This window comes from Macrotis lagotis, chromosome X, assembly GCF_037893015.1.
Source record: "Macrotis lagotis isolate mMagLag1 chromosome X, bilby.v1.9.chrom.fasta, whole genome shotgun sequence".
NCBI classification, from domain to species: domain Eukaryota; kingdom Metazoa; phylum Chordata; class Mammalia; order Peramelemorphia; family Peramelidae; genus Macrotis; species Macrotis lagotis.
Window position 1 is genome coordinate 384,732,024 of NC_133666.1, and position 26,705 is coordinate 384,758,728.

The 26,705-nt window shown below is 33.3% G+C and overlaps 1 protein-coding gene across 1 annotated transcript in view; it reads right to left on the reverse strand.

Annotated features, from left to right (window-relative positions):
* Positions 1-3,861: 3,861 nt before the first annotated feature.
* Positions 3,862-26,705, reverse strand: part of VPS4B (vacuolar protein sorting 4 homolog B) — a 28,109-nt gene continuing 5,265 nt past the window's right edge. Inside the window, exons 4-11 of the mRNA XM_074205196.1 lie at positions 25,108-25,175; positions 22,189-22,308; positions 19,965-20,121; positions 14,141-14,289; positions 13,084-13,165; positions 11,155-11,374; positions 8,570-8,710; positions 3,862-4,786 (exon numbers count right to left, since the gene is read on the reverse strand). Of these exons, the coding sequence (XP_074061297.1) occupies positions 4,685-4,786; positions 8,570-8,710; positions 11,155-11,374; positions 13,084-13,165; positions 14,141-14,289; positions 19,965-20,121; positions 22,189-22,308; positions 25,108-25,175 (1,039 nt within the window). The 3' untranslated portion in view covers positions 3,862-4,684. The remainder of the gene's footprint in view (positions 4,787-8,569; positions 8,711-11,154; positions 11,375-13,083; positions 13,166-14,140; positions 14,290-19,964; positions 20,122-22,188; positions 22,309-25,107; positions 25,176-26,705) is intronic.

Here is a 26,705-nt window from a genome sequence, read left to right on the forward strand (position 1 = left end):
TTTATCCACTCCGCCACCTAGCCGCCCTTATTGTGCTTTTCTTGCATATTTTTCATTTTGCCATGTTCTTTGCCAGACCAATAATCCTTAGCTTGTTCTAGTCATCCTGTCATTAAGATTACTATCTTTTGCTTGCATAGTAATTTTGTTTCAATGTCAGATTTTTACTTTTCTTCTAGATTGTCCTTCACTTCTGTATCGCATGTATTCTCAATCTATTGTTCTTTCTTTGGTGAGACTTGCTATTGCAGATTCAATTTTCTATTCTGTTCATTGTTTTTGCTGTGCAGGTCATAAATTCTGCTCTCATAATTCCCTTATCTATTTTTTTAGGTTTTTGCAAGGCAGTGGGGTTAAGTGGCTTGCCCAAGACCACACAGCTATCTAATTTTTAAGTGTTTGAGGTCACATTTGAACCCAGGTCCTCCTGACTCCAGGCTGGTGCTCTATCCACTGCACCACCTAGCTGCTCCTCCCTTATCTCTTCTGAACTACTGAGGTGCAACATGCTATTGTTCCATAGTCTCCTCAAATTCTATGGGATCCTTTGATTATTTGGGATATTTATTCAGAGATGCCTGAAATTGATCTAAAGATCACATTTCCTTCTGTTAGTCTTTCCCTGTTATGTTTATGTTCAAGGATTTTTTGAATAAAAACTCAACAATGGGGCAGCTAGGTGGCATAGTGGATAAAGCACCGGCCCCTGGAGTCAGGAGTACCTGGGTTCAAATCTGGTCTCAGACACTTAATAATTACCTAGCTGTGTGGCCTTGGGCAAGCCACTTAACCCCATTTGCCTTGCAAAAACCTAAAAAAACTCAACAAAATTTCTTCCTGAAATCTTAATTTCAGACTTTTTTGGCCCCCCTCTCCCCTTTTTAAAACTATCCTTAGCTTTATTTCCTCTGATAGGAAATTCTTTGGGTTTGGGGTCTCAATTCTTCCCAGACTGGGCAATTCAGATTCAGCCGTCTGGCTGGACAATGCTGGACTGAATTGCATCAGCTGGTTGCTGCTTCAGAGTCAGTGTGGTGTTGCATAGCACAGTCCCTGCTCCTCTCTCCTTTCCTCTGCCTATCTTAGCAAGCTGGAACCAAACTTTGGAGTGTCCCTGTTGCCTCCAGATGGTCAGTTGAAGCTCTAGCTGTCATGCTCCTTGAGGATCTTCTGCTCCTGAAGGGTTCTTGTATTACATTGTGGACACTGGCTGTCACAGAGCATACTTCTGTGGCCTTGGAAGAATGGAATGGAACCTGGAGTGTCACATCTTTGTTCTGTTAATATATCCTTGCTGCCAGTAGTATAGGAGATAGAAAAGAGCTACTGAGTGGGCTCAGGGTCTGTGAGCACCAGTTCATGGTTGGTTTCCTTTTTTTTTTTTTTAAGGTTTTTGCAAGGCAAATGGGATTAAGTGGCTTGCCCAAGGCCACACAGCTAGGTAATTATTAAGTGTCTGAGGTCGGATTTGAACCCAGGTACTCCTAACTCCAAGGCCGGTGCTTTTTGACACCTAGCTGTCCCATTGGTTTGCTTTTAAAAAATTTTTTTAACCCTTTTGTATTTTGAGTGTTCTCTAGAACATGGAGACAGCTGAAGTTTCTTTATCTTTGGTGAATAATTTCTGTTTTGAAGAGGTTTGAGAGGTCATGGGGAATTAAAAAATTATTGCACTTATCGGTCCTTAGGGAGTACTTATTGATCCCTGTGAAACTATCGTACTTTCTTCTTGCTTCTGTATTCCTTTTCCACTTGCCCCAAGTAGGAATTTTTAAACCTATTGCAAACAACACAAATCACGCGGCAAACCAGAATGTAAGGCACCCTAAGATTTATGTGGAATAAGGCAGACACAACCAAATGGTGAGTGGGGAGACAAAGAATCCAAGCCACTGATGTGAAACTTGAAACTTGGTAGTTTCCCATCTTTAATCATTCTTAACTTGTTTCAGTTGTGTCTGATGCCTTGCGATCCTTTTTGGGGTTTTGTTGACAAAGATACTAAATTGGTTTGGTTTGCCATTTCCTTCTCCAATTCATTTTAGATAGGAAACTGAGGCAAACAAAATTAAGTGACTTGCCCAGGGTCACCCACCTAGTGTTTGAAGTCAGATGTGAATTCAGGGAGCTGTCTTCTGGATTTCAAGCCTAACCCTCTATCCATTCTTACTAAGTGATAAAATCAGTTCTGTTTCTTCACATTTGCCATTTGAGAAGTCTCATTACTAAGGTATAGGGTAAAGTGACATCCTTAAAGAGCAAATGATTCTGAAAACACCATTAAAGAAGGAATAAAAAACCTAGTTCTCCTTTATTTTGTGGGGAAAGTGAGACCCGCCCCCCAACTTGACCAAATCACAAAGTATCACTGAAGATAATTAAATGACAACCAGATCTCAGATTTAAACACTTTGAGCTGGAAGGGACTTTAGCAATCTCTTAATCTACCCCCTCCATTTTTTAGAAGTGGAAAAAGGCTCAGATTTGTGTCAGCAGAGATTATAACCCAAGTCCATCTGACTCTTAGGCCAGCATGGTTTATTACTGAAATATGGCCTTTCTCTGTGGTTTCTCCACAGCAAGTCGGGACTGAATTCCAACTTGTCAGCATTCATTCAGGCTGTTCATGAAATCATATCCCTTTAAAAACTGTTATAGAGAGGGGTAGTGAATAGAGCACCAGCCCTGGAGTCAGGAGTACCTGAGTTCAAATCCAGCCTCAGCCACTTAATAATTACCTAGCTGTGTGGCCTTGGGGAAGCCACTTAACGCCATTACCTTGCAAAAAAAAAAAACCCAAAAAAAGTAATAAAAAAACTTATGGAAGCGTTGCTGTCTAGGAAAAATTTTAGGCTCATAAATCTTTGTAATGAATTAGGATCAGACTTGGAGGTAAGAATATTAGAAGTCCAATACTTATTTAAGCCAGTACACTTACATGATATGTAGCTTTATCACAAATTCTAACACTGAACAGTACCGTATAAATTTGTAAATTTTCTGTTAATTATGTAACTGCAGTAATATGCCATAATTTGAGACCATGAACATTAAAAGTATATAATATCTTATGCACAATTCCCACCCCCCCAGTTTTTGATTATGTGCTAAAGCAAATCCCAATCACAGTACGAAAGCAAAATTTTGAAAAATAAAAAGAACGCTTACATGTACATCATTTTAATGAACATTTTACAGATTTCCTTATATAAAGGATTTGGGTTCATTTTCTTGGAAGTTCTCAGAGACCAATGATAGTGTATTATCATTTGACTTTATGTTAAAGAATGTTATTTCATCAATGCATGTCTCATCAAACCTATGATTTCTAAAAAGTACACAAAAACCTGTACATAAAAGAAAAACCCCAAAGACAACCATAATGCATAATATATGAAATGTGCAAATATTTAAAAGTTGTTCCAAAGCATTTCTAAGGTAGAACTTTGTAATAATTATGGAATGTACTGCATACTACATAATTCAATGATCTTTTTAAAAGCCAAAGAAACTTACAAGGCACACAATGCTGATGGTAGTATTATATCTTATAGTCTTTAAAATTCATACTTAGATGGTTATGGGAAATATCCAAATGTTACTTTTATGTTTAATAATTTGGTAACATCAGCCCACTTTTAAGGTTTTGATAAAATATCACACTGATATGTATAAAATGGGAGTATGGCTAGGGTAAATTATTTATAAGCCTAAGTGACCAGCGAGCTACCACACAAATATCACTGGAAGGAAAATTATACATACATGTATGTATAATTTTTATGTGTGTATACATAAACACAACACACATGTATATATGTATTTAGTGTATGTATATTTAATGATGTTATCACTCACAAAGAAAGTCTTATTACTTTATTACTTTAACTCTTCCTATAACATGACATAGTACTTCAAAATTACAAATATATTTAAAATCTGTTTTGGTCAATTCTTGCGATAAAAAAGGATACTGGGACGGAGAAGTTTCTTCTCCAGGATAAAGATGATGACAGGTCTCTAAGTGCTCCAAGATTGCACAGTGAAAGGTTCCTATCAACTAGTAAAGTTAAAAACAAAAGCTTACTGCTTTTTTAAGGCAATATTTAAATACACAGAGAAAAAAAAAACCAGTACAAAACCCGTCAGTGTTCAATATGAGTACTGGCCATCATATAATTAAAAAATCTTCTAAACCCAATCACAGTGTTCCTTGTATTTTACAGTGACCTCTCCACCAAATTTTAATTTTTTAAAGTAATTTTTGTAGGAAAATCAATTGACTTAGACAACAAAAATGATGTTTAAGATCTCTTCTCCAAAGAGCATACCACAGTTCATTTTACTTTAAATCTACATGACAGTATTTTATGCCAGGTAAAGAAAAAAAGTAATATTCATCATTGCTTTTCATATAAAAGCTCTAATATTTACCACTCAACATATCACTTATTTCTCCCATACACCATATCATTTTTTATCCTGTTAAACTGCAAGTATTTAATACAAATTGGAAGAAAAATAACAAAGCTAAAGGAACTTTCGAAAGAGATCTTCAATCCTCTGTGGAGAAGGAAAAAAATTTTTTTTTAAAAGTCTGCAAACATTTGAATGCCATCCCCAAAGAGACAGGAGTGCCTAAGAAAGGAAGAGTTTGGCCAATTGTTTCCTGGTTGTCTTTGGTTTAACCTTCTTGACCAAAATCTTCTGTAAACTTCTTCAATTTCAGCAAGTCATGTTCATTAACAGTTGGTTTTGTGCTAGCTAATGACCATAACATATCAGACTGTTGAGAGAAAAAAGAGAAAAAAGAAAAAAAAAGCATCATTGAGCTGTACATAATGAACCATGATTTTTTTTACTGACTAAATAATTAACTAAAAATTTAAGAGTCAAAATTATAGCTCACCTACCAATGTAGGTGAATGAAAAAACTGATATACTGAAAAGGTCAATACATTTTTCAATGTACTTCCCTTTGATAAGAAAATATTAAATAGTAAAATAACATCACAAATTTTAATTAAAAAACTCTCCTAGAGCATTATCTGCAGTTGTTATTAACCTTATATTTGAGACAAATCTACACTAAGAAATAAAGTTCATAATGACAACCTAAATTACTGTCACTCAAAGAGATTTCCTAATTTCCTTGAGGTCAAGAACCATGTGTAATTCATCTTTTTATCTCCCACAGCACCCCGTATAACATAGCAGGCACTTTAAACAAAGTAATTCTTTCCCCTGAACAAAAGTATCACAAATGTAGTTATACCCACATGTGTGGATAACTCCATAGATGTAATTTTATCAGAATATGATACTCTTAGTGATAAAAGTTTTGTTGTCACAGCAGAGCAATACTTGCTCTCAACTTAAAGGGCACAATGCCTCTTTTCTATGAATATATAATAAGTAACTAATGTCAAATTAGCTAATATCCATAACTAGGACAGAGGTCCTTGAAAGTTTCTTCTCTCTTTTAAAAAAGGAAGAAAAAAAAAATCCACCACATTTTCAAATACACAATATATCCACCAATGGATAATTTATTAACTATTAAACAAGGAGCAGTTATAATAAAGTTCATTTACTAAAGCCCTGATAATATGTCAATTCTTAAGGGTTATCCATTATAATGAATTAAAATAAAATCCCGAGAGACAGCATGATGATATACTGGACAGAAGAAGGCTGCTGTTGAAGCCAGGAAGGCTCTGCTGCATTCTGGTTTTGGCCCTAGACAAGTAATTGCACCTCTCAGTATCTCAAATAATACTCAAAGACTAAAACTTTAGAAATGGTGCTCATTTGTACTGATAGAGGAAGAATCTCACCATGAACTGCCTGTACCAATAAAAATAATGGGTATGGTTAAGAAAAATCCCCCCCCCCCAAAAAAGGTTTATTGAGAAATATGAAGTAGATATTATTTAACTTCTTTTTTTGGGGGGGGGAGGGTTCAGATCTGTGATTTCATCCCTGTCTATAGTCACCCTAATTTCTGCTGATCTGAAATCCAACTCATTTGTTAACTTGCAGTAACCTGTCCATGGTCAATTAATTATGACTTAAACGCAGGGCTTAATCCCAAGGCAAGCTCTATTTCCACTCTGGTGGGCTGTAAAAGTGGGGGCAGAAAGGGACCACTATAAGTGTGTAGCTAAGAACTGGCCAATACCCTGTTGGTGCTTACAATCTAGTAGAGCAAGCAATATGGATTAAAAGATATTAGGGGCAGTAATATGTTCAAAAACAAAAATTCCTCTTAGCACATTAAAGGCATCAAGCATATGATCCATAGGCCATATGTAGCCCAGAACACTTCCAAGTGAGCCAAACCATGTTAAAATGTAACTAAGGATTACTGAACAAAATAAATAAAAATAGAATAAAACATGGATAATATTAATATGTGGATTTATAAGTCAATATGTGGCCCATAGGAATATATATATATGTGTATATATATATATGTGTATATGTATTTTATACATGGTTTATCAGTTTCTATTTGAGTTTGACATCATTACCTGACAGTTAACTGACATTGAACATGAACTTTGGCTCAAAAAGTGACTCAAAATAAATGTGTTATATTTTAAAAACTATATTTAATTATACAAAAATTTAGCCATAGTCAACCTAACAAAATTCCATTCTATCACTCACAAAGAAAGTCTTATTACTCTATTACTTTTTTGCCACAGATTCAATTAGACTTTAAAGTAAGTCTTTTCTTAGTGCATTTTCTCATATGTTGTAATGAAACCAGCATCATAGTAACTTTTACCCATGCTATAGCCTCCACAGTCCTGTTGGTCAGAACATTCTTAGTTTTATCTAAAATTGTGTCTTAATTTCAAGAAAGTTATCAATTCATTTCATGAAGATTGTTCTCTGACTTCTAACTATAGTTGGGTGGGTACAGAATTTGCAATTTTTGCAAATTTGGCCTTGGCTCAAAAAGAGTCACCTCATTTCTATGTGTTCATGTATCAGTCATTTTTAAGAAGTCTTATAAAATTAAACTATGGAATTTAATCTCATTTTTTCCTTAAGAAAAAATTGCTTTATGATTGTTATAAATTATGAAAATCTAAGTTTGAACATACGAAGTAAAATAATAAAAGCATAAGGTTTATTTCATTCTAATTAATAGTTACTTCTCATAACAACAAAATTCATTTAGAAGAACAAAAGGACAAGAATATCAAGGGGATCCATGAAAAAAAAAGTGGAGGAAGGTAGCTTAGCAGTACCAGATCTCAAACTATTACAAAGTGATCATCATCAAAAACAATTTGGTATTGGCTAAGAAGTAGTGATGGATCAGTGGAACAGATCAGTCACACCATACACAATAGTGAATGACCATGTTTGACAAACCCAAAGACCCAAGATTTTGGTACAAAAGCTCACCATCTGAACAAATTGTGATATAGGTTTGTGATGGAATGAAATGATGAGAGGATGGTTCAAAAAAAAAAAACCTGGGAAAATAAATGAAGTGAGTAGAACCAGGAGAACAATATACACAGAAATAGCAATACTGTCCAATGACCAACTGTGAATGACTTAGGAGTTCTGAGCAATATAATGATATGAGACAATTCCAAAGTACTCAAGAAGAAAAATACCATCCATATCCAGAGAAAACACTGATAAAGTATGAATGCATATCAAAGCATATTATTAAAACTTTATTCTTGGATTATTAGGTCTGTGTTTTCTTTTGCAACTTGGTTAATGGGAAAATGTTTTGCATGATTACATATGTAAAATCTATTATCAAATCACTGGGGGGGGGGAGAAGATAGGGAGCAGGAGAATTTAGAACTCAAAATCAAAAAAAAAAATAACTTTTCCCCCCAATACAAGTGCCCTTTAATGCTTTATCTAATCATATGCAGATAGAAACAGATGTATCTCTCCATAAACACAAGAATGATCATGTGTAGTTTATATTTGGAATATTACTTTTTTTTTAGTTTTTTTTTTTGCAAGGCAAACGGGGTTAAGTGGCTTGCTCAAGGCCACACAGCTAGGTAATTATTAAGTGTCTGAGACCGGATTTGAACCCAGGTACTCCTGATTCCAAGGCCAGTGCTTTATCTACTACACCACCTAGCTGCCCCTGGAATATTACTTCTCAATAAATATTAGTACTTAAGCAAATTAAGAAATACAATTTCCAACAACTACATAAAGGACTTTGTTAATTTCATAGAGATTCCTTTATCAATCACAAGGTTATGACAAAATTGTATATTTAGAGCTAGAGGACACTTTGGATGTCACTGATTCTAACTCTAACCTTCCTTTATTAAAAGATGAGCAAAAGTTGAGAAGCATAAAATGCCTTGGTCAACACAGGGAAGAAGTAGTAGAGTTTTGTTCCAAATCCAGGTTCCAGGATTCCAAATAGAGGACTCTCAATCAGTATAATTAGAAGTGGGAGGTGAACTCAGCTATCTTTCTGACTCCCAATTCATGACACCATGTTACAGTCCCCAAATTTATGAACATGTGACAGCTAAAAGTTTTTAAAATACAAAAAAATTCAAACCATGGAAACAGCTGGCTCCAAAAGTTTATCCCCAGAGACCTCCATCCATGTCATTTCAATGGCACCAGGATCACCCGGAGAACATGGAGTAAGTAAATCTTCTACTATGATATTTGGATTAGTGGGTGAAGGACCTTTAACCTTGAAAAGATAACAATATGGATTCTTTTAGTTAAAGGAAAAATAAAAAAAAATTCAGATTATAGTTATAAAAACTAAGAATGAATAAAATCCTTTTTTGTTTGTAAAAAAAGTAAAATCCATCATTATTAATCATTAAGTCATTTGCCTCCTAGATTGTTTATTAATGCTATGATTTTTGCATCAATAGTGCAGATGACAACACATCGATATCTTCTCATCCTCAGTGATTCTTGTCCAAGTTATCCCAACAAATCTTCCAAGGAAGCCCTATCCAATGTATGTCAATTCTTCCTCTGGCCCTAGGAGTACTGAGAGGGTCAGGGCAACACTCAAAATGTTCACCTGTTACTCTTGCTGATTTCCTTGTGCAGAGGATGACCTTGATAACCAAGAAAGTTTTCTGAGTCCCAGAATTTGTCTATAGTGCCAGTGAAAGCAAGATTAAATCCTAGCTTAGCCCAGTGCCCAAAGAGGCCTTGAGTTTGGTCTTGTTATTGTTTTAACTAGAGACTAAACAAAAAACTAGCAACAGTTTTAATCCTATGTTGTTGTCTAAAAGAAATTATTAGCCCCCAAAATACCTGATAATTCAAATTAGAAACATTAATATTTTCTGTACTTCATTTACGCAGATAAGATTTTACTAAGTTTACTAAGGTCTTCACCTTAGAACAAATGTTATCAGTGTTAATTATAAACAACACTATAGTTATTTAAAAATAAATTTCTTGGAGAATTAAAATAATTTTTAGAAATATTTTGCCATTTAAAAAATATTTCTAAATAAAACTCCTATCAAGAATGGTTTTAAGGGGTGGCTAGGTGGTGCAGTGAATAGAGCACTGGCCTTGGAGTTAGGAGTACCTGGATTCAGATCCGACCTCAGACACTTAATAATTACCTAGCTGTGTGGCCTTGGGCAAGCCACTTAACCCCATTGCCTTGAAAAAAAAATCTTAACAACAACAGCAAAAAAGAATGGTCTTAAATAAAATACAAGTCTGACCATGCCATGTCCCCTACTCAGTAAACTCCAGTGGTTCTCTATATCTCTATGTTTGGTATCCAAAGTCCTTCATAACCTGGCTCCTGCTACCCCCATGCCTTTCCATTCTTTCTTATATTTACAACCTTCCACAAACTCTACTATTCAATAACATTGGCCTCTTTGGCTTTTCTTTAAACAAGGCCTTCCATCTTCTGACTCTGGAGATTTTCACTAGTAGTTTCCAATGCTTCTTCATTTCTGTTTCCTAACTTCCCTTCTACAGGAAGTTTTCCTAATTCCCGTTACTTATAGTGCCTGTTATTTCCAGTTTACACTTTATATAACTTGTTTGTATATATTCTTTTGCATATTGTCTCCCTAAGCTCCATGAGAGCAGACTGGCTGTTACCTTTCTTTGTATCCCTAAGCCTGAAGCAATAGTGCCTGGCACATGGTAGGTATGCTAGTAACAAATGCACAAATAAAACCAATGTAGCCAAACTTAGAAGGAAAGTAAAAACTAGGAAAAAATGTTAGACAGTTTCTCAGAAATAGGTTTCATATCTCAAATACAGAGAGAACTTTGTCAAATTTATAAGAATGAGTCATTCCCCAATTGAACAGACAAAAAAAATGAACAGGCAGTTTCTGGATGAAGGAATCAAAAACTATAGTCATAAAAAAATGCTCTAAACCATTATTGATTAGAGAAATGCAAATTAAAACAACTCTGAGGTATGCTCAATCCTATCAGATAAACTAAAACAATAGAAAGGGAAAATGGCTAATGGGGGGTTGGAGAATGTGGAAAAACTTGGACACTAATACACTGCTAATGGAACTATGAACCAATCCAGTCATTTTGGAGAAAAATCTGAAATTATGCTGAGAGAATTATAAAACTGAACACCCTTTGACCCAAGGTGTCAGGAAAAAAGAAGTTTAAAGGTTCCAATGTAATTATAGCAGCTCTCTTTGTGGTGATAAAGAACTAGAAAATGAGGGGATACCCACCAACTGGAGAATGGCTGAATAAGCTGTGGTATGAGATTGTGATGAAATATTACTGTGCTGTAAAAAATGATAAGCATGTTGATTTTAGAAAAACATGGAAATACTGCTATGAAATAATGAGTAGAACCAAAAGAATGCTATATAAAGAAACAGAAATAATTTTTGAAGAGTAACTGTGAATGAACAAACTATCCTCAGTATTACAAAAATTTAAATCAACTACAAAGGAAGATTCTTTCGCTTTTAGAGAAAGAACATCTGTGTGTGTGTGTGTGTGTGTGTGTGTGTGTGTGTTTGTGTGTTTTAGAGAGAGAGAGAGAGAGAAATAGTGGTCTTCTCTAGTATGAGGTATAGAGGAAGACAGTTTGGAATTTAAAACATAACATTAAAAAAAAAAAGAAACCATATTGTCACAACTACAGTACTCTAATTGACTTACTCTTTTGAAATGAGTAGCTGACTGAACTTTCCGCACAGGCTGCATCAATGCATCTCTTACAATGATACTGATGTCAGCCCCTGAATAACCATCTGTTTTCTTCCCTAGTTCTCGGAAGTCGGCCTCTGATAGGCTGTTGTGTGTTGTCCCCATATGTAATTTAAACATTGCTGTTCTAGCATGATCTTCAGGTAAAGGAATATAAATACGTTTCTCAAATCTGAAAAATATGAGAAAGAATATAAAATATACTTATTAAAAAACTGGAAAATAAAGAACTAGATAGTGGTAATCTTAATTACATATTCAAAGTTTGATTAAATAAAGTTTTGAATATGCTAAATCTGGCAGTTAGGTCTTACATTTGAATGTTTCGTTTTTCTTTGCAGAAAGTGTCCGTGAAACAACTTTTTAAAAGGATATCAAGTTAATCATCTGATGTTTGAAAAGTCCCCAGTTTTCACCATGAAATGTCATAAAACAGCTCACCTTTTCTCCTTTGAATAATATTATAATTAGGAATTGCCTTCTTGGTCATGTACATATCAACAAATAAATCACACTTTATGTCACAAAAATAAAGTCAAACTACCATTCAAAATAGTAAAAATACATTTCCAAACATTAACAGATGGATATGGAGATACTATACAGATCTATTATAGATAGAATCACACAAGCAGCATGTAAGAGAGTGGAAATTTGCAGGGATACAGCACAAATAAAAGTCACTATATGTTTATGAAATTAATCTAGCATTAATGCCAGCTGCAAAAAAATTGGTAAACTTTTAAGTACCATGTAAATAAAGCTATGCCTTAATTGCGATTTTTAATTTTTTGGTGGGTAGAAGGGGAGGTGGGGGGAGGCAATTGGGGTTAAGTGACTTGCCCAGGGTCACAAAGCTAGTAAATGTCAAATATCTGAGGTTGGATTTGAACTCAGGTCCTCCTGACTCCAGCACTCCTATTCATTGCTGCTTCTTGACTATTTATAATTGAGAAGAGTTTGGGGGATGATTTGGTGGTTCAGGATTATTTTTTCAAAGTTGTGAAATTCAAATCATTCACTTATCTTAAATGTTCATTCAAAATTAAGATTGTGGGACAGTGAATAGAGCACCGGCCCTGGAGTCAGGGGGACCTGAGTTTAAATCCAACCTCAGACACTTAATAATGGCCTAGCTGTCTTGGGCAAGTCACTTAACCCCAATGCCTTAAAATAAAAATAAAAAAGAATTAAGATTGTGCTTTTCAAGTTCAGTCTATATTTACCCACTCTTGCCAGGCTTGCTGATGAATGAATTAGATGAATGCAAAGAAATTATAGGTTTATATTAGCCAATGTAGAATGAACAGTCAGGAATATTACTGAGTGAACAAGGTGACAAATTATATTAATTTCTCCCACAACTGAAGATTCATAATTCAATGTAAAAGTTAGAGAAATAACCTTTTTTCCCCCTTTTGGAAACTAACACAGGTCATCTTCTACTGACCTTGGTTAAAAAAAAAAAAGAAATACATACACACATATATATACATATATGTATGAATGTGTATGAAAAGACAATTCTAGAACAGGACCCAACAGAAACAAAATACCAATTAAGGAACATTTGTAAAACTCTATGGAATGTGTGCCTGGGCAGTCAGTCAACAGCTTTATAAAGCACTTACTCCATTTCAGACACAGTGTTAAGAACTAGAGAGTCAAAGAAAAGCAAAAACACATTTATAAACTAATTAATATTATTACCTGGTGAACATTAAGCAATGAAAACTTCTAAGACATGAAAACTCAAAAGAGCACACAAGAACTATAGTCCTTTCAAATAGATTAATTTAATATTTTGTCTCTCCTTACAAAGAAAGGGTTATTATTATTTAGTGACTGCATCTTAGGTGAAAAATAGGATGATTACAGTACCTTCGTCTGATAGCTGAATCCAGAACCCAGGGTATATTTGTTGCTCCCAGCACCAAAATTCCATCATTGTCCACACCAACCCCTGCACCAAAATAAAGATTATTAAATTATTTATCTTGGTGCTCCTCTAAATTATATATCTGCAAATGATACACTTAAAAACAGTACTTTGTAAAATTTATGTAGCTCTTATGTCAACTTTCTTTTTTTTAATTTTTTTTAAGTTTTTGCAAGGCAAACAGGGTTAAGTGGCTTGCCCAAGACCACACAGCTAGGTGATTATTAAGTGTCTGAGACTGGATTTGAACTCAGGTACTCCTGACTCCAGGGCTGGTGCTCTATCCACTGTGCCACTTAGCCTCCCCAACTATTACCTTTAATTAAAAAAAAAAGACTTATCTTATTATGTAATTTTGCTTATCTCTTATACTTTATTTTTCTTCCTTAAGGATATGATTTCTCTCTCATAACATTCAACAATGCATACCATGGAAACAATGTAAAGACTAACAGACTGCCTTCTGTGGGGGGGAAGCAAAATTAGAGGAAAAATTGTAAAATTCAAAATAAATAAAATCTTTGTTTTATTAAAAAAAAGAAAAGAAACTATTCCCTGATTAGTTGAATTGCTGAAGATGAAGTTATTTAACATTTATAAAATATTCTTTACAACAAAATACAAACACATTGTGAAAGATTTCATCTCTTACCACGTTCACAGTATGTCACAAATCTTTTAATCATTTTACTACTGAGCTATTTTTTTCCTTACTTGATATTTTATTTTATTTTTCCAATTATATGTGATGAAAGTTTTTCAACATTCATCCACAAGCAGTTATAAGTTACAGAATTTTCTTCCACCCACTTCCTCTTAGCGGCAAACAGACTGGTGAACATTTTATATGTAACATTTGTGTTTAACACGCTTATATATTGGTCATTTTCTGCATGAGGAATTAGGACTAAGGGAAAAGAAAGACATGGGATAGAAAGAAAAAGCATAAAATAATTTTTAAAAAAGTGAATATCTACTGTGTTATTTAAGTAATCCTACCTTGCATTTGAACTAGGAATTCTGTTTTAATTCGGCGAGCAGCTTCACTTTCATTTTCACTTCTAGAGCCACACAGAGAATCAATTTCATCAATAAAGATAATGGAAGGTTTGTTCTCTCTTGCGAGCTGAAATAAATTCTTAACTAGCCTGAAAATTTAAAAAAGAAATTCAATTCAATTTTATTTCAAAAGTATTAATAGAAAAAAATTAAAATAATGTGGGAAACAATTCCTTATTTTAAAGAGAAATTATTTTTAGTTTATAACAATATGCTACAAAGAGTTTTTGTTTGCAACTTGTCTTTAAAAGGAAAAAAGTACTGACATTCTCACAATGTTCACAGCATTATGAATTTTTGGAAGGAATGTACTCTAGTTCAATCTCTTCTCTTTACAAACGAAGAAACAAATCCAGAAGTAAAATGATATGCCCTATGTCGTTGAAGGTGGTAGAGCTGGCATTTTAAATCAGGTCATGTATTCCAAATCAAGTATTCCTTTTTGATGTAGATGTGTCACTTAATAAAAACAAATCTTAGAGACAAAAACAATCTTAGAAAAATCCAAATCTCTATAATTCTTCTCCCTAAGCCCTGCCAACATCTCTGGAATAAAAGTTAAAAATCTTCATGATTTTGAAGAATATTTTTCTTTAAAAAATCTGCTAATCTTTAGGAGACTTAGTCAGATAACTCCACTAAAAAAGAAAAAGTTTTTTTCATCAAATTTGTTTAAATTGTTTTTCTTACAATTACACTTCGCATACAAATACTTTAGTTTCTCTTATTCTGTCATTCTCTAGGAAGAACTATGCTATAATGTATGTTATGACTATTATAATACTACTTTTAAAACGAATATTTTATTTGAAAAAATGCAATATAAATGAGTGAACATCTATGTCAAAATAGTTAGATATACTGTCATTTTTCCAGCTATTTTGGGAGTTATTTTCAGAATCAGTCGTAAATTAATAGGAAAAATCAGTCTAATCCTTACTTTAAATGGGGCTTTGATTTTGCCTTCCCAAACTTCATTATCAGTCTGATTACCTATCTTTATGCTCCATACTTGGATATGACAGACTTCTCCTTTTCAGGAATCAAAGACAGTCTTTGCTACCTCTGAGTTCATTCAAAAGAAATTCAAAAATTCTGAAGAAAATTACAAAAGGATTTTCAAAAATATTCACAGTAGGATGTTTAGATTAAGCCCATATTCTCAAATATTGTGATGAAGACAATACTCTTATATTTGTATGTGTAAGTTTTGGCATATCTGTTAAACGATTGGATTCACTTACAATTTGCATTTTAAAACCTAAAATAAGTCAGAGTAATTTGCTAGTCAATGTTGATATCATCTGATTTTATATAACTTTATTTTCTGAATATATCACCAGCAAACCATCTTTTAAATATAGAAAGAATAATAGAGTTCAGGAAAATTAACACATCAGGTATCAGCCAAGTATGATAGTATATACAATGTTTCCTGACCTCTGTAAAGAAGGAACTACTTTCATCTATATTTCTGACAACTGCTTACCATGGAGATGATGGCTGAACTTTACCTAAGCTTCAGGAAGATCCCTTAAGAGAAAAAAATTAAGCTAATTTTCTACAAACAAAAGTTATTGAGTTTTTATGGTAGGCTAAAGGGTAACTCATTTACTACAAGATGTTTTTAAAACATAAGACTGTATTGTTTGTAAAAGTTATGAAAATTATCTCGGGCAAGACCTCTATGCTGAAAGTCTTGTTTTTTTAATTGAGGGGAGTTAGGACCTAGGGATAAAAGGGAAGGAGATGAATAGCTCTTTTCTTATACCACCTCATTAATCTTATTAGACATAATAAAGAAAAGATTTGGATTGTGGTATTTGAGTATACTGATATGCATATAATCTACCTTACTTTTCACAATATTTTCTCGGAAAATTTTGTGTAAACCAAATCACAATTTTCCAATATTTATATAGGAATAACAAAGAAACTTCACTGTCCACTGAATTTTGAGTTGAAAAATACTTAAGTGTTTAATTTAGTGTTGTTTTTCTACCCTACTGCCTCTAATAAACAGCATATGATTCATAAGAAATCCTGAATTATTCCCAATTTTACAAATTAGTTTCTGTTTTACAATTTCAGATTTTTTTTTGAATGCAGTATTTTATGAGAGATACCTGCATTGCTTATGCTTAATAGTCTAAGGTCTTCTCTCACCGTGACCTCTTAGAATCTATGGAAGTCAATAGATTTGGCTCACATTCGAGCATTAAATGTCTGATATTTGGGTTTGTGTGTCTGACCAGAAAATTTGTCTAAGGATTTTTAAAGGACTGTGGCACTGCAAGTACTTTTTGTCTTCATTTCTCTCCATGTTATGCTGAAGACTTACCTCTATAGGACTTTCTCTACCAAGCCCATATCCCCATTTTCCATATATGTATGTATTTTCCAGTGCTTAGAACAGTGCCTGGCATATTGTCAACATTTAATAAATACTTGCTGACTTGACTAAGCAAATCTAATGTCATTTTCATACTGGATATTCTTAATTTAGTACCAAATGGAAAGATAGAGAGTAATTTTTTTTTAAGTCTATCCCAAACTAAGGCTATGCACAAATACAAAAATGTCATGGGTTTTATTTGTTTTTGTTTTGGGGAAACTAGATCCCTATTTTCTTTCAAAGTTCCAAGAGCAGCTGGCACTCACAGATCAGATCTCACTGCAAAGAGCCCCTGAAGAAAGACTACTTTATTAGAAGCAGATTTAGTGGGATGCTTCTCACCTCTCTTAGTATGAATTCTAGACAACTTTCTAAAGTCCCCTCTGTGGGATTCTGTGATATATGCTGCATACATAAACTGATAATTAAAAAAATAGTATTTTTAATATTAAAAATAATTTAATTTTAGATTATTCAGAAAACACTTGAAGATATACAGTGCCTCAACAATATCATTATAAATACTGATAAGAGAACACTGTATTTGGAATAATTTGCTATTATATTAATAGATCTGTCTTGAGGTTTGGATTCATGACATTACCCTTTTAATAGCTGTTAATGAATCAATTTTAGCCTAGAAAGAGTACTCTAGTGGATCTGTCCCTGGTACTATACTATTTAATATTTTTTATCAATGACTTGGACAAAGGTATAGATGACAAACTTATCAAGTCAGCAGATGACACCAAGCTAGATACAACTGATAACATGACAGATTATGGAATCTAAAAATATTTTCGGACTAGAACCTTGGGTTGGATTTAGTAGGATGAACTTCAAAAGGATTAATGTAAAGTTTTATATATGGAAACTAAAGTTCAATATGACAAGGATAAGAACAGGAAGGTGGGCTAGAGAACATACAGAATATACATCTATTTTCTAGGGGTTTAATGAACTAAGTTCAATTATTAGTGTGACATGGCAGCCAAGTGAACCACTGCAATTTGAGCTTCGTTAACAGGGGCAAAAGGTTCAGAACTGTATTTTGCTTTGATTAGATTATATCTAGAACATGTGTTTGGCTCTGGGCATTACATTTTATTTAGCTCAATAGATCAGAAAAGTGCCCAGAGCAGAGCAATAAATATGGAGAAGACTAAACATGGGTAGAAGACTGAAAATTGAAGCTAGAAGATTAAAAAGCTAGCGAAAGAACTTTGCCTGCAGCAAAGACTTAAAGAGCATGTGATAACTAACAAGTATTTGAAGGATGATTTATCATATGGAAGAAAGGGTCTCTTTGGTCCTAGGTCTGCTATCTAGGACTTTCTCTTATTACAGTATCTGTTTCAGGGGTAGTGATGGGATGAGGTACTCCTTTGCACAGGTCTGAAAGTACATTTAGAGTCTACTTCACTGTTTTATGGAATTCTCAGGTAAGAAAGAGGATATTTTATTTAGGATAAAAATAAATAGTATCAAAGAAAAAAGATCAGGATCACACTGGTATCAGGGAACTAACTTCCTCTTTTCCTTCTTGTAGTTCTTTGGCTCTTTTTGCTTTGTGAGTTTTCACTGTTTTTTCCTGAAATTTGTTTTGGTTCTGTTTCAATTCCTGTTCTGCTTTTTTCCCTCTTGTTTCTATTTCAATATGGATGGTTCAACATGTGACTCAGTAGCTATTTCACTTTAGGGGTCTTCTTTTGAAGGGCTGTCATGTGGAAGAAGCAGCAAGGTAGAGTACAGATATGGAGTATGATATAAAGAGCACTGGCTTTGGACATAGGATAAAATGAATTCATTTCATTAACTTTCCAAGAAGAATCTATGAACCATGTAGCTGCAACTTCCTTTTGTCTTTTGCCTTCATTCTGGTTTCACTCCTGACCTCTACACCCCAAATCTTCTTTTCCTTCTCGTTGCTAGCCCTTTTGCCACCTTGGGAAAAAAAAAATCTGTATCTTGAGGTTCTACTTTGCAGCGACCATTTCTCTGGACTACTATCTCAGGTAGGCCCCAGCAATACTCTCCTGCAATCCTGATTCCACTCTCCTGACTTCTTTTCTTCCTCCTTAACATCAGCCTGCTCCTTCAGGGCAGAGACTATCTTGCTTGCTTGTAGTACCTAGCATCAAGCTTGGCATAATACTGTAAGCACTTAATAAATGCTTGTTCTATCTATCCATACCATGTTAAGATCTCATTCAGTTTCTCTAGTAATATATCCACTTAATATCACATAATCTTAGTCTTGGAACGGACAGTTGTGAACACCTAGTTCAACCCACACAGAAAACAAACCCATGTGTTTGTCTGGCTCACTTATCTAGTCTACTTTGCAATCCTAGACATTTCCATCCATTGGTCCTGATTCTTCCTGCTAGGGAGCATGATTGTTCATTGAATACTTGGAGACCACCACCATATTAAGTAAATAAGCACTTATTGGCTATCATGGCAAGTATGTGCCAGGCCCTGTAGGAACACTGTCTTCCTCAAGCCATTTGGGCTAAACATGCCCAGCTCTTTCAACTAATTCTCATTTGATATCAACTCCAGGCTCTTCAAAACTGTGATCAGGTAGTGCTCCTGATGCTAGTGGAGAAAGGTTAACAGGTTGGATAGCCTTCACAAAGAGGTCACTTTTCACTCCACAGTCTGGAAAAGACTGAAAAGTTGCTCAAGCCATGTCCATCTAAAGCCTAGCTGATATTGTTAACTGGTTTCACTAAAACATGATGTTGGTGGAAGCATTATAGAAGGCATGTTTATAAGAACAAAGTTATCAATAGCTGAACAAATGAATCATTTGGTAGTGGATTTTGTACCATTCCAATGGCATCGTACCTCTAGTGGATTAACAGAATTATTGGAAAATTACGTTAATCAAGGTAAAATAATATAAGAGATGCCTGTATGCGTCTTTCTCCAAACACTATTATTTCCAAGTGCTTTCACTGATAAATAAGAATAATTATCATAGAACCAAACAATATTCTCCTAGCTTGTTTTCTGCCAGGAAGTTAGAGTTTTGAAGAACCACCTGACACTGAGTCCTACCGTAAAAGTTTTACTTTTTCTGCAGATAAATCCTTATTAGTGAGAGCATGGAACTTAAACAAAAGAAATAAACTTATAATCTAAATGGTCTCCCCTTTAAAGGTGGTGCGTTTCAACAACACCTCAGTACTAATTATCTAACAATAAACATAATACAAATGAATATTCCAAAAAGCAATTTGCAAAAACATGACTAATTTTTGAACTCTTGTAGGAATGGTATTTTATAACAGTAATTGCTACCAAATAAATTTTGAGAATTGTGAAAGAATATGCCTTAATAAACTCCAATTGATGACTTACTTTTCACTTTCACCTAGCCACTTAGAGACAAGGTCAGAGGAAGATATTGAAAAGAATGTTGAATTGTTGGCTTCTGTAGCAACTGCTTTGGCCAAGTAGGATTTCCCTGTTCCAGGAGGCCCAAAAAGAAGGATGCCCCTCCACGGGGTTCTTTTACCTAAAGTTTAGAGTTAAAAAAAAAAAAGTTTAAAATAGGAATTTCAAGACTACTAATTTTGATAAAGGATTACAGTCAGATGATTACTCAAAACATAAACTCTGGCAGTAAACAATGCTCTGGGATGCATTTTCCATACCAAAAAAAAAAATCCCAAACAAACCAAAAACTATTTTTGATCAGGGGGACATAGAGACCCTGAAGTGCCACAGAGTAAAAACACTGAGTCAAACTAAGTCTAATATGGATTCAACTTTGAACTATTTTACTTTTTTTATTTTTCTTTACAGGAGATCTTTTGGTGGATACTTTTTTATTCCTTTCATCACTATTTTACAGATAGATATTCTTACTTTAGATTGTTTAGTGACTCACTCTCTGACAAATATCAAGTGCAATGCATTTTACCAAGGAGTCAAGAGATATCCTTTCAAGATATTCTATCAAGAAGCAAAATTTTTTTTTAAATGATAAAATTAATTTTTGGCAAGGAAGGACAAATATTTTTATACTGTTGTTGGGATTGGCAAACTTTTAGAAAACAATCTGGAAATATGCAGTGAATTATAACACTGATCATACCTTTTGACAAAGTGATTTCTGGAACTATAAGCTAAATTTGTTAAAAAAAGGAAAAAAGAATAATCTGCACAAAAAATTTTATTATTGTTTGATCTTCAGTACTTTAAAAAACTGGAAAACATTCTCAATGACCAAAGAATGGTTAAATTATAACATATTGAAGGCATAATATCATGCTGTAAAAAATGACAACTACAAAGACATGGAAAGCCTTGTATAAGCTGATGCACGGCAATTATGAATAACTTTTTCTAAATCAACCAACAAAAGAGAACTTAATAAATTTCCAGAAAAGAATGAAGAACAGTAGAAAGAATGTTAAATTGGAAGTCAGAAGACCTAAGTTTTTCTTTAGCTATAAAAAGAGAAGGCTGGAAAAGATGACCTTTTACAATCTCTTCCACTTCTAAATCCTATGATTTCAAAGTAAACATATATTGATATTCTTTTATTTTGTTAAAATGATTAATTGTTTTTCTCATCTAGGTATAGAACTGAATAATTATTGAATTTTAGGGTTGCAACTGGAAATCTCCACATTTTATTAGAATTTCTTTAAAGTTTTCTAAGTTTTTAATTTAAAAAGAAAAAAGCAAAAGAATTTGCTAAGCAAAATAAAATAATAAAAGGAAGGGCCTACCTATTTGATAGACCTGTCTATATTTAATATAGACATATTACTAAGTATTATCTCTTCCAAAAATTCAAAGCATAAATCTGAAAATTTTTAATTATTTCTATTTACTAAAATAGACTTGGTGGAGCTCCTTAACAACATTTTTTTAGCCATTAGTTTGCATAGCATCTGAAAGTATTAACACTATTCTAACACAAGGCTCATGTAACCTTAATTTTTTCCCACAACAAATATTTTTGTCTAGCATTTCTATGAGAAGAGTTTCCTGATACTTTATAAAACATTAAATATTCTTACAAGCAGCAATGAAAGAAGAAAATCAATGTCATGCTGGCACATGGTCTTCCCATTAATAACAGCATCAAATGAATGCTCATTTTCTACATGGTAAAGCACCATCTAAGCCTTTTTTAAAGTTCAGTCAGTTATAATGTTGCCAGAGTCATGGATTTGATCCATATTCAAAATAATTAGCTCAGCACACAGGAAAACTCAGTTTCACAGCTAGACTTGCAAATTTATGTTTTTGATCATTAATGGAATGGAGCAAGGATCAATATATAGTTCTTCACAAACCCATCATTATGACTAGGAAAAAAGTCAATTACTAAGAGTTTTATTAATTAGAAACTACTAAAATATCCTTCAGTTCCTCATCCTAGAAAGATTATATCACTATTACTGATGAAATGTTCTCCTCCTAAGAAGCTGAAGCTAAAGTGAATTTCTTAAGCCAAACCAGACATTCTCAGATATAGTTTTGTAGCACAAAGATTCATTAGGTTTTTCCTCAATGGATAACTCTCTACCATTTATTTGACTCACACAAATTGAGTCAGTGAGCTCACCTGTAAAGAGATGTGGAAACTTAATGGGCAATATCACAGCTTCTTTAAGAGCTTCTTTGGCTCCCTCAAGACCAGCAACATCACTCCATTTTACATTTGGTCGTTCTATAACAATGGCACCTAAAATAGGAATTATGTTATAAACCAAATTAAGAAAGACTATGATCTTGTTTAATTGAAAAGTTGATGAACCTGAGACCCTTCACTAAAGTACTATTCTGAAGTCCCATTGTTAGTGTAGAGGTAAACAGGCTCTCGAAATACAAACTAAGTATAAACTCTAATATATTTACCAAGGGAGGGAAGGCTTGGCATATGAATTATTTGATGGAATGCCAGATGAGAAGTAGCCAATTTAAGTCCAGAGAGGCATACCATCAGTTTATCTTCAGGGTGATTTTTGGCCACAAAAATATCTTTAAAACTATTTAAGTTACAGGAATTGCAACCTGCATCAACGAAGAGAAATATCCACAAAGCAAAATCACAGATCTCTAAGATAATAAAGTGTGAAATGGAAATACTGAAGATTGTATTATTAAACTATCTAGAAAGCTTAGAAATAGTATTTGAAAAATAACATGATGTAGTAGAAAGACTGGACTTATGAGTCAAAAGACTTGAGTTTTTCTTGACTTGATAACCACTGGCTGTGAAAATGGGAAAGTCAGTTAATCTCCCTATGTCTCAGGTTCTTCAAAAGTTTGACAGTATAATAATATAATAATAACTTGTAATTGTACAGTGCTTTAAAGATTACAAAGTATTTGGCAGAGAAGCCGTATAACCTACAATTTTTATTTGATTTTGTTTAGTTTTTTTTGGTCCAGGACAGGCATTGGTATAAAGCAGAGGTGTCCCAGTGCTGCCCAGTAAAATATAAATGGACAATATCTAAGCAAATAAAAAAAATACAATAAAAGGCAGATAATCTTAATTTGTGGTTTTCTAAATCACATGATGCCTAAGGAGATACTTTCTATCTATTTGACCATTCTTCTAAGAACTTCTCTGTATGAGCAAACTAGCAACTGTACTCAAATCAATTTATAATCTTAGACAAGTTGTCTAGAACACAAAGGATATCCTTAAACACAGAAAATTACCATATCATCTCTAGGACAAAGTTATTTAAAGTATTGCTTTGTTTAAGGAACAGAGATAAAGAGAAAAATTCTTTTTAAAGAGAGGCATTGTTATAAAAGTTAAATATATAGACTGAATAAAAGATGGAAAACAGAATTTATCAGTGAAATTTTTAATCTATTTTTCAAATTTTTCACTTACATGCCAATGTTTTTTATTTATTAAATCAGGTTAAAATTATATAACACACACACACACAAATTGGTTAAGGCATGAAAAAAAAGAAAATGTAGTTTCCATTTCTTCCAGAAGAAAAGACATCAGTTTATGTAACAGTCTACTTCATGAGAAATAATATCATAAGGCAAAGAAATGGAAATTTTTTTTTTAATCACTGAAATAAAGGCACAGGAGAGCATTAGAGAATCAAGTTTGAGCCCTGGTTTTTCACTACCTAGTTGTGTTACTCTCCATGAACCACTTAATTTTTCTGAGAAGATTCACCAAATGTAAAATAAAGGGGTTTGAAATAGATGAGTTTTCAGAGCCTTTCAATCTCTAACATTATAGGATAATTAAATTCTAAGTCACAAATTACTGACTGTTCATATTTAGGAAAATGCATTATCACTACAAGAGTGACTTGCTTCCAAGTACCATTTTGTTGTTGAGTCATTTTCAGTCATATCCAATTGTTTGTGACCCCCCAATTGTGGGGTTTTTTTGGCAAAGACAAGTGGAGTGGGTTGCCATTTCCTTTTCCAGCTCATTTCAAAATGAGGAATCAGAGGCAAATAGGGTTAAGTGATTCTTGTCCAGAGTTACAAAGATAGCAATTGTCTAAGGCTAAATTTGAACTCAGCAAGTAAAGTCTTCTTGACTTCTGGTCTGGCATTCTAACCACTGAGCTATCTAGTCCAATTCTCATTTATATTACTCAAAACATCATTGGGATATAGAAAACAGTCTTCACTTTAAAAAGATAAGCCATAAAGGTTTCTAAGTCTTGCAGATCCTACAGATAGTGACAGTCAAGACTAAATCACGTATTTAAGAAGACAAAAGATTTTTCTAATAGAAGGTAAGATGAAAAGGAGTTCAGGCAAAAAATATTTGTGGGTACTTTACTATTAGTAAATTAATTGTGAAAGCAAGCAAATATGGATTAAGAGGAGTAAGGCTACAACAAAAGAAGCTATGGCAATAATCAAAATAAAGTTTTTTCTAATTTGTTCTGCTACTTCACACCTAACTTAAGGCTGAAACCGTGATGACTTCTATTAGAATGAAAGTCCCTGAGTCTTTCCCATTTTGCTTTGTTATCTGTAACCCCAGAGCTTAGCACAGTATTTTGCACATTAAAAAGCACTTAAGAGGTTTTTATCTATTCCTTTTAATAGTCTGCTAAAACAATAAGACTCATAATTTTCATTTATAATCAATACATATACTGTCTTGAAGCAGTAACGTTAAGGTAAATACTTCCAATTCACTGAGTCTTGCATTATCAATGTCCACATAAGAGTTAGGGATATCTGACTTATTTTCAGCTTTACTAGTAGAGTCAAGAAGGAATATAAATACGAAAATAACTGGAAGTCTATCATTTGATGGGGAAAAAAAGGCAATTGCTATCATGTGACAAGCCCTATCAATAATTATCAGACGTGAAGACTCCTTTTTAAATGTTCTAAATCAAAACATCAATATCATGATCAATACTTAAGGAATTTTAGCTCTTGTATCTCTTCAAATATATCATTTAAATCTGCCACAAGTTATGAATTTATTTTCACAAGGTAACGAATTTAAGGGGGGGAATTCTAAAACAACCTTGAAGTTGATTCTGTAGTTTCTTTTTTTCTGGATCATCTGATTCTCCATCCCCATCACTGTCATTCCTAATAAAAAGAATTAAATATATTCAAATGATCATTCACTGATAGGATATAAAATAAAACAGATATGAATAAGGGGATAGCTCAAACTTTAGATTTTTAGAATTTTGGAGGGAAATTTTAAAATATGTATATATTCATTAAATGTTGGTAGTAATTTGCCATTTTGGGTTAACGAATTAAAATAAAATAAAATAACATAACAAAATATCAAATCTATTACATATATCAAATGATGAGTCTTGAATGGGAAAAAAAAAACTTAAGAAACCATGAATCAGGGCTCCAAATTCTAGTTAACTGTCTTTCACATAATATGACTTATTAGACAACAAACTTTGTTGTGCTTATTTTACCTTAACAAATTGACCTATAACATAATTATGGTTTTTACAAAATTATCAAAACAAATTAAAACTTATGCTTTATTTTACATTTGGAAAATATTAGGAACGTAATTTTTTCTCTGAAAATATGTAAGAATTTCTTGGGTTTTTAAAATATTATGTTGTCTGGCCCCTCTTTAAATATAAAGAATAACTGTAATTCTTATTTCATAAAAGATGCTTATTTTTCTAGTTTTTTTATTTAACAGGATAAAAGAACTAGAAGATATTTTGCTTCTTTTTGTGTTTTTCTGCAGTTGTACACTAATCTCAATTTACTTAATTTTGAAGACTTTTAACTTTTAAAACAAGAAATTTAAATATGCCATAAATCATTTTATATAAAATGATCAGAGGCGTTCTACATTTGTATAATGTAAAATCTGAAGCTAATAGGAAAAATCAGTTATTTTTAAAAATTCAATTAAAATATTAAGCTCCAATTGAATATGGCATAATATGTTCAGAGGATTAAAATAATGATGAAAAACAATACTCTGCATCCAGAGAAAGAACTGATAAAAAGAAATTATATAGAACAATTTCTAAAAAAATTTTTTTAGGGTTTTTTTATTTTTTATTTTTTTGGCAAGGCAATGGAGTTAAGTGGCTTGCCCAAGGCCACACAGCTTAATTATTTAGTGTCTGAGGCTCGATTTGAACTCAGGTACTCCTGACTCCAGGCCAGTGCTCCATCCACTGTGCCACCTAGCTGCCCCCATAGAATGATTTACACACACACACACACACACACACACAAACAGATCGCGTGCGCGTGCCCAACCCCCACCCTCAATGGTAATCATCCTTAGGGAGAAAAGGGAAAAAAAGAAAAAAAAAAGAAAGTTACATGATATTTTGATTATTTATAAGGAGTATTAAGTTGTACATAATAACTTTGCAGTTTCATGTGCAATCACTGGAAATGCTTTATTTTTTTCCTTTAAGAATAAAATAAATAAAAGAAAAAAAAGAAAAATGTTAGATAAGTTTCTTTCCTCAAGAGATTACAATCTGGAGCTTAAAATCTATTAAGCTTGTGCATAAATAATTATAAACCAGATAAAAAAATTAGTAAATACATGAGGAGATTTTCTATGATTTTCCCCCTCCTGTAAACTATGAGGATGGGACAAGTAACAATTTA